The sequence below is a fragment of the Lissotriton vulgaris genome, chromosome 3_1 (assembly GCF_964263255.1).
Source record: "Lissotriton vulgaris chromosome 3_1, aLisVul1.2, whole genome shotgun sequence".
Classification (NCBI taxonomy): domain Eukaryota; kingdom Metazoa; phylum Chordata; class Amphibia; order Caudata; family Salamandridae; genus Lissotriton; species Lissotriton vulgaris.
Window position 1 is genome coordinate 2,108,901,171 of NC_141689.1, and position 9,513 is coordinate 2,108,910,683.

The 9,513-nt window shown below is 42.4% G+C and overlaps 1 protein-coding gene across 1 annotated transcript; it reads right to left on the reverse strand.

Moving 5' to 3' along the window:
* Positions 1-6,584: 6,584 nt before the first annotated feature.
* On the reverse strand, positions 6,585-7,665 carry LOC147728883 (fibronectin type III domain-containing protein 9-like). Its single transcript, XM_086963357.1, has one exon. The coding sequence runs from the start codon at positions 7,663-7,665 to the stop codon at positions 6,991-6,993; it is 675 nt and encodes a 224-aa protein (XP_086819483.1). The 3' UTR covers positions 6,585-6,990.
* Positions 7,666-9,513: the final 1,848 nt, after the last annotated feature.

The following is a 9,513-nucleotide window of genomic DNA, read 5'->3' on the forward strand; positions in this document are numbered from 1 at the left end:
GTTTCAAGCTCAACACAGACAAGACTGAAATACTGATCTTCGGGAACAACACTTTCACATGGAACGCCTCCTGGTGGCATGCTGTACTGGGACCTTCTCCCACCCCCATGGACAATGCCCAGAACTTTGGCATCATCTTGGACAGCCAACTCACAATGAAGAACCAGATCAACACAGTCTCCTCTGCCTGCTTACTCACGCTGCTCATACTTCGAAAAATCTTCCAATGGCTTCCAATCACCACCAGACACAACATCACTCAAGCTCTTGTCATCAGCCACTTGGACTATGTAAACACACTCTACGCAGGAATTACCACACACCTCTTGAAGAGACTGCAGATTGTACATAACTCATGGTGAACTCATCATCGGCCTCTGCAGATGGACACACATCACACCTCACCTGAAGAAACTCCACTGACTCGCCGTTCACAAGAGATGCCAATTCAAGATCCTGACTCATGAAGGAAGTGACCCGATTCAGGCCACCCGGGTCACCACTGACCGCCTCTCAGCATTCCATGCTAAATGAAGAGTCAAAGAAACTGTGGAGAATATGCGCTAATAAGCGGGCCTTGTCTGCACAGTCCTGAGAGAGTGCTATAGAGGGAACTAAGCAACAGTAAGCACAAAGACACATTATATGCATTGCATGGTCAACCCATAACATGCCCACAGTGGAATTTTCCAAACAGATGTCGATGAACATCGTAAAGACAAAAAAAAAATTCTACTATCGTATCTTGCACAGCTCAGAACACTTTCAATGCCGTTCCACCCTGGGCTGTGATCAAACTGCCAGAGAGGTGGGAGAGGTCCTTTGCCAAGGGTAAGCTATGCACTGGCAGGAATAAGTCTTCGTTTAAAAAAATAAACTTAGCAAGGGGAATTTCCCGGAATAAAACAGGATTGGTTTAGAACATTAGATTAGAAATGGCAGAGTCAAAGAAAATGGCATAGCGAATGCTAACTTATACAAGACATTAAAGAGCATTAGCTAGCATAATCAAACACTCACTCCTACAAAGCTCTGCACAACCAAGGACCAGCATTCCTCAACCACCGCCTGTGCTTCCACCAACCCTCCGGACTCCTGCTACCCACCTCTCTCTCCCCTCAACCACCGACGCAACAGTGGAGAACGCTCTGTATCCTACCTCGCCGCAAAGTCCTGGAACATCATCCCCTCCATCTCCAAACATCACCTTCTCTTCAGGAGTTCAGAAGGGAACTCAAGACTTGGCTATTCAACTGAGGCCACCCGAGAAGCTTGGATCTCAGTGCCTAGATACCCTCTTGGGTGATTAGCTGATTAATTGATTAACTGACTCTGTGGTAGCTTGGCACATAAGCAGTCCCTTAGAGACAATGTGTAAAGTATTTATACAACACACAAACAGTAATTAAATGAAAATACAACTCAAGAAAAATCCCAAACCAATTTAGAAAAACAGGTACAATTTAATAAATAAAATGACACAAAAAAATTAAATACAATGAGTAGGACAGGAGATATGAATTTTTAAAGTTGTTAGTGAAAAACAGAGCCAAAAAGAACTAAGCGCCAACTACAAGTATCTAGTCACGCAAGATTGGGACCAAGTCACAAGTTAAGGCCGACCACTGTTGAGGGTGTAGGCCAATTTTACCATGTTTGAAGGAGAGGGCACAAGCACTTTAACACTGGTTAACAGTAGTAAAGTGCACAGAGTCCTAAAGCCAACAAAAATAAAATCAGTAAAATAGGGGGGGTGAAAGCAATAGGTTTGTGGGACTATCACTCAAGGGTATCATGTCTAACAAAACCACTCCTGCAAACATTATCCATTTTCTCAACTTCGTTTTTTGTCCCAGATCCTTGAGCATTTGGTGTTTATTCATCTGACAATCTATCCTCGGTCCACAGTACAATGAACACATTTCAGTCTGGCTTCTGGGTCCACTATATATTTCTCACATGTCTCCCTTTGATACATTATAAATAGCTGTCATCAGTACTCATTTTGCTTTGTCTTTTAGTTACTTTCAGCATTGTTAGCCACTCCATGCTATTTCCATCATTTACAACCCTTAGCCTATCAAGCAAGGTATTCTACAGGTTCCTTTTCTGCCTCTGCTGCATGGACTACCCCTACATACATTTACTGAGCTAGATGAAAGCAATACCATGGTGGGATATTTACAGGGGGATTGCACCACCGGAACATCACAAATATGGTGTCTTTTCCTGCAGGTATTGGCGTGAAAGGGGCGTGCAATGGGTGTTGCTGTGGGCGTTCCACTGCAACACCCATTGCTTTCGATGCACCCGCAGATTTAAAAGGAGCTGTAAATCTGAGGCAGCGCCAAAAACTAACACCATGCAAGAGCAGACGTTAGAATGACGCAACAAGGGGAAATACTTTTATTTCTCCTTTCTGTTTATTTTTCTTTGTGTGCTGCATTCTGCGGCAGACATAGGAAGAGCAAAATGTGATTGATGATCGTTTAAATGCAGGAAGGCGTACATGAAAGTAACAAATAGCCCTTATTGATTGTTTACGTGCAGGAAGGAGCGCCTTCCCGCACATAAAAAATAATTCCCTGCAAAGCAGGCACCCTTTTGCTATGGCGCAAAGGTGTCTGCGTTGGCGCTAGGCAGTAATTTTTAGCACTAGTGCAAGGGAAAACACAGGGGTGTGCCGTATTGTTGTAAATAAGGCACATCCATGTGCTTTGGAAATGGCGCTCGTGGCTCTTCTAAATTTGCTGCAGTTCTGCACTCAGTCCTTTTCTTCAAATATACCCCATGGTGTCTGAATCTTAACTAACTTCCCTTAACTAACACCAACCTCCAAATAGCGAAAGATAAAAATGACCTCCTATAGATGGAGCCCAAGTGGCAAATTAAGCCCTCTACTCCTCTGACATATCGCTACAACTACTATGAACCCTTAACCTTATGAAGTTAAATACAAATATGATATACTCGCCCTTTCATGGTAGTTCTTAGATTGTCTTTATCAAAGCACCATCGATCTATCACTGTCAGCCCCACCTCAAAAATATATTTCCTATCATTGTCACTTACACACCACTTATTTTGCCTGATAAAAAAAAGGATTTTCCTATTTTACCTCTTTTTCTGGGGAGTGAGAAAGATTTTCATCCTTTGTTGCGTGCTCGTGCACACACTCACGTGAACACACTCACACTCTCCGTCTGCCGCTGTGCCCTTCACTTCTCTCTTTCTTTGTTCTCGTCCCTCTTTTTTTCTCTTCCACCCTGTATCCTATGTGCTCTTTCAGAAAGCTGTGGTCTCCCCAAAACTGGTATTTAACACAAGCCTGCGAAGGCGCATAGATAGATGCCTAGTGACTCAAGACCATAGAGAGGGATAGCAAAGGTAGCAGAGACCTGCAAATGTCCACGAGGCAATTTTACCCTCTCAGGAAGAGCTTGCCTAACATGTGATGCGACTTTAACAGGATCTATTCTGTTGCTGTTTATTTAAATCCTCCAGCGTTGTTTCAAGTTGTTGTCGATTCTTATGTTTTTTTCCATTCTTGGTCAACATTGCTTCTTAATTCAACGTAGAGTTTTGATGGTTCTGTTTTTGACTCTTATTGGTGAGTCAACTGAGTCTTTCAATTCAAGAAATCTTTATTTGGCAAATTTTGGCCATACAGGAAACATTCTAATGCAATGTAAAGCTCAGTCATTCATCATTGCAATGTAGGGGTTAACAGTGGTGATAACCGAGGTCATGAGTGACCACTATATTATTTTGCTGGAGAGATTTTAAATCAGAGTCTGCATGCTTTCTGCACCCTGTCTCTCAAGAGCAACCCTGGGTATAACCAAATGTGGCCGTCCCCAAAGTTAGAAGACTGTGCTTTTCATTGTATATAATTGTGGTGCGGCCACCCTGGTTCTAGTGACCATTAACGCTGACTCGACCAATGAAGAACCTTTGCATATATTCACTGATGTGTTGTACTGAGTGTTCTCCTTAGAAACAAATTACTGTAATATTGGGTACAGAAAATAATACCTATACAGCATACCCCACCCTCAGGTCGGGCTGGTCAATAGGGCAACTTGGCAGTGCCAGAATGAATGGCTTTACGGGTCAGGGTGTTAGCCAATTTTTTACCTGTTTGTGAGCCTTTTTTATGATCTGCCTGGATGGTTTTTATTGTTGTTCAATGGATGTGTACTGGTGCTGCACTCACTTACTCGGTGTTTCAAACCTTCATACGGTATGTGTGCTGCGCTAGACTAGTGCCTGCCCACTGAACAATAACAAAGTATATGGCCTGGTACAAAAAGTAACTAAATACCAACTGAGGTATTTTTTCGCCGGACTATTTTAATCGAGTGAATAGTTTAGCACAACCAGCTTGCGACGTTCAACAATGGCGCCCGCTATATTACTTCAGATAGAAGTCTTTCTTTCGTTTCCGCGTACTGAGCAACGAGTAAATAACGTAATCGAAAAAGGACTGCACTCGGCTAGTGCAGACGCCAGGGAAGACTGTTTTACGGGAATCGCTTTCGCGTAACACGGTAAGCTCTGACCTCAGAGCAGTCACCACACTCGCAACTTTGTTTCTTGACCATAATTTTAGGAACGCGGAAATTATCATTGTTTGAAGACTGTCATTCTTTCGTTTACAGCGCAACGTACGGATTGATATAAAGATGCTGTTGAAAGACCTGCAGGTAAAACGTTTGTCTCTATTCAGGAGAGCCTATTAACTAAACTTTTGTATAGCGATATACAAGGCTCATTAGTTTTCCTCTTTAAATTCTGCAGGATTCTCTGCTCATTGCATTTCCGACTCAGGTGAGCATTATGATATGCCTTTTCAAAGCTTTGTGCAGAGTTTATCTTTTAGGTTGGTTCTTGCTAACCTTGAATACTTTACGTATTTCTCATTACAGCTTTCACTTCAGTGAAAAATTCAGGTAAACAGGCTTACACTTTAAGCACTGGTTATTCACCATATCCACTTAATTACAAGTGGTTTTTTGATGTTTTATTTATTTTTATTCGTAGTTGCACGAAATATAATCATTCAACCTATATTTGGTTGCGAAACTCCACAAACGTGGTAAGCTTTGCTAACTAATTTAACATGTAGAACCGACACTTTCCTTACAAGCCTCAAAAGTAACTGAGTTCTCCTTTTCTCTTTTTCTTTTTCTTTTTCTTTTTTCTTTTCTTATTACAGACCCCTGACGAAGGGGCTTTTTGCCCCGAAATGCATTGGGTTTTTAATTTGGATTGTGTTAACCCTTCAGTTTGATTTATGTATATATTAATACAATGAGATATTGAATTGTTTATTGAACATGCAATATTGATTGATAATCAAATGAATTTGTGATGCTTTACCTTTAAAGATGTGATGGAAACGAAACTTGAATGTGTTATTGGAGAACTTGAATTTTTGTTTGTGCGTGCTAGAGTCCTGGTTACTTTTTGTACCAGGCCATATACTTTTTTATTGTTGTTCCCCTGATATTACTACATACACTGCCTGCTGCAAGCACAAATGCATGTAGTCTCCAATACCTTGCAACACTGACACATAGGGCCATATTTATGATAACGCAGAGCCGCAAGTCAACTTGCTACACTGCGTCACTGGGAAAGGGCAGGAATGCACCGTATTTAAGGCAACACAGCACATTCCTATCCTTTTCCTTGTGCTGGGGCACAATGCGCCACCTAGCGTAATGTAGGCACCCTTGCATCATGGTGCAAGGGGGCCTGCGTTGTGTGCGGGATTGTTGTTGTGCTGGAAGGCCTGCTCAAAAACATTGCTGAGAGGTTTTTTCCTATTTGTACATGTTCTGCAGAACGCAGCACACACAGAAAGAGGAGAGAACAAGGAGAAATTTCTATATATTTATTTATAAAGTTTTATATAGCGTGAACAAGATCCTGAAGGACATCTGAGCGCTTTACAATAGGCAGAAAGAAAGGACAAGGGGGTAGTATAAACATCAATTGGGATATAGCAACAAAAAAAGGAAGATAATACAGTGAACAGGTGTACGAATGTGAAAATAAAACGAAGAAAAAAAACCCAGAGGAGATGATCCATTGTAGCTGGAGGTACCATGGTGATAAGAACAAAGTCAGACGAATTGGATGTGCCTCCTCCCCTTACGGTAAGAATTTGCTCATTATGATATTTCTCCTCGTTACACCTCTCAAGGGGAGGTGTATCTTTTTGGTGCATTCCCAGGTTTACCTGTTCTTGTAAATCTGGGAATGCGTGAAAATCCATTGATGTTGTGTGGAAGCACACACGCAACACCCATGAATCTTATTTGTAATTTGTGGCATTCTTGCACCACATTGTGTGGTACAAGAATAATGCAAAGGGGCTCATAGATATGCCCAGAGTGTCTATATATAGTTGAATACTGCCCCGGTTTTCAAACATGGGGTACTTTTTACATAACTGACTCCCTAATGGGAGCGGTACAAAAGGGGGTGGTGATGGACGGAGCATCTGAATCAATCAAACACTCACACCCAGTCAAAAGATCTGGGTTTAATCCATCACCGTTCTTTAGCCCACTCTGCCACCCCAGTTCAGACATCATGGGAGCACCACTCCTATTTTAGTGCCTGGTCTATTTTCTGTCCCAATCCGACTCTGCCCAGACTTCAGTTTGGGATATGAATTTTAAGGAAAGCACAGCGGTTAGTAATACGGACTATATATGCCCATAGACGTCTGAATGTCTCAATACATAGAAAGTGCATGGGCATTGAAGATTATTAATATAAGCAAATGCGTATTGCTACATAGTTTGATACAACCCAGGATGCCATGTAATGATCTTCCAGGTATGATTAAGAGTGACAGTATCCAGTAAGAAATTCCTAATGAAAATTCCTGAAAGCCTAATAGGCTGAGCTTGAGCCTAGAAATAAACATATAAATCAGGCCACATGCCAACACCATGCTTCATGAAGAGAACCGGTTCATTCAGAAACATTTTGGGGCAGGATTGCCAAAGTGTCTGCATCAGCTCGGTGAGGCAGTAAAATGTGCTTTCGCTCCAGTGTCTTTTGCACCAAGATGTCTGGCATTGATTCTGAAATCTTGTCCAGTACAGTCACTGTTGGCACTTCAAAGATATCCTCAGTGAGCGTGGTCTCAGTCTCAGTGGCCTGCCATGCTTTGTGTTTCCTTTTGCTGTCAGGTTTCGGAGACCCACAATCCATTGCGCTGCTTTTCCACTTCCGGCACCAAACGCGGATGCACCCATAGAGCAGTATCAATGCTAGGATGATGAGAAGAGCACTGCTGATTAGCCAGATCACCAGAGACAGGTCCACCTTCTTGCTGGCTGGTGATGCTGCACTGTGGGCCAATGTCTGGAATACGGTGCACTGGTCTCTTGACGGGTGAGTCCCATGGCATGTGACACAGAGGACATAGCTCGTGGCTGGGCTTAACTTCCGAAGGGAAAGGAAACGGTGCTCCACAGGCACCATTTCTTCATGGTGAAAATTCTGTCTTGAAAAACTAGATAAAATACCATTCCAATTAGTGCGATAAAGTACCCTGTAGAAATTGTCTGGGCAGGCCAACTGTTTTGGGGACCAGGCCACCAACGCTGTAGTGACTGTGATGTTCTTAATGAGGATGTTCATGTTTTCAGGTTTTGTTGAAACAGATTCACCTGTAATGAAAAAGAGGTTCAGTCATGTTATACCCACTATTGAATTTTTTTTATTGAAATGCCTTCAAATACATTTGTTGGCAAGCCCATGTTTAAATAGAAACTATAGCGGCTCATTAATCTCAGAACAATAATGGGAACAAGGATGGCACCACTGTATGACACCAATTCAAAGAACTGAATTACCACCTGCCACATCAAACCACTAACTTCGGTTACATTGAATACTTAGTTTGAATAGTATTGAAAAGGATCTTGCAAAGTTGCACAACCATTTTAACGAATTATTTCAATCAACTTTAACCGCACACACTACATTTAAGACTTTTGTTTCCATGGACAGTAATTATTTATGAACAGTCTTTATACAGGTTGTCATTGGGCCTCAAATACTACTGGTCTCCACTTGATAACCATGTACTTGCTTTGCATATTAGTCTCTCGGGTAATTTAGACAGTCCTGGCTTAATTTACGGGATAGATGTAGGTAGATGTACTGGGTGTTTTTATATTGGTAGGCTTTACATGCCAATATTTATCACAAAACACATAATTACGATCGGTCTGGTAAGAGAAGTTACCACACATCACAATGAACTTGGCATCTTGTAATGAGGTAAAAAATGTCCGGTCACAATTCTGTTTAAAAGGAATTGAACTTTCTTTACAAGTAGGAAGATTAGGGCTGTTAAAAAGAAAGAATAGACAGTCCTAGCTTCTTCTGAAGCAAATAAATAACACAGAATAGTTTCACTGCTTAGAAAACCAGGCAATAGGCACTAGGAAGTATTCTATAAGTAATTTCACACGTAACAATGATCATCATTAGTGCCATTCATCTATAGTTCAGCAGTATGTACTCAAAGTACTTACTGTGCCAGATACTCAATTGCACCTCAATATGTTGTTTGATAGAATATATCTCCTGTGCTAATGGTAGGTTTGTCTATTGACATTGTTAGGTCTCGCCTACGCAGTGCGCATGCGCTGCATAGGAGAGAGTCCTAATGCGATCGGCACAGCTTTTGGGACAAAAACGTGCACGTGTTGCATTGCTTGCAACGGCAACTCGTGCACGTCTGGAGATTCCCTTGCGGGAGCACGCAGCACCATATGGTGGTGCCATATGGTGCACGCTCCCACAAGGGAATCAAGCAGGCCCCCTTCCCCTGCTGGATTATATAATCTGTGCCTGCCCTTTTGACGGCTCCCTCGTGGCTCCGCCTGGGGGAAGCCCCGCTTTCGCCGGTCCTCCAGCTTATAACATATCAGTATGCACCCAGGATCAACTCATGCACATTTTGTTGCATTAATGACACTCACCTCGCGCCCGCACACATTATGTCAATCATGACAAGGCAAATACAGACACCTTCCCTTTCTATAGCTTATGTATGTGGTAGCATAAGCCTGTCTATACTGTTCATGACCTACGTGGTCACAATCATGTTCATGCTCGTTTGCACCTAGGGGGCGGAGTTATGATGTATTTTCACCTGTGCTCTCTTCACATGTAAATCACGGTTTGGTTACATTTCTGTATGCTGTATATAGCTTGCATTTGTAAGTAGCGCGTTATGTGATCAAGGGCCCAGGACTGCAGCCGAAATGTGTCACATGGACCATGCTTTCTGAATAATAAACTTGATGTTCTACACTTATTCTGGTGTCTGTGCCCGGCAATGTGGACTCTTTCTTCAGCTGGCAAAGTAGAGTTTCCTGGAAGGGATTTCAGAGTGTCCTCACCTCCTGTCCTAAAGCCACAACCGGGAGTCAGCAGCTATGACTGAGGCACAACACGAGTCGGAGGACGTGTGCA

Coding starts and splice junctions, on each gene's coding strand:
- LOC147728883 (XM_086963357.1), bottom strand. CDS start 7,665: ATGAACATCCTCATTAAGAACATCACAGTCACTACAGCGTTGGTGGCC.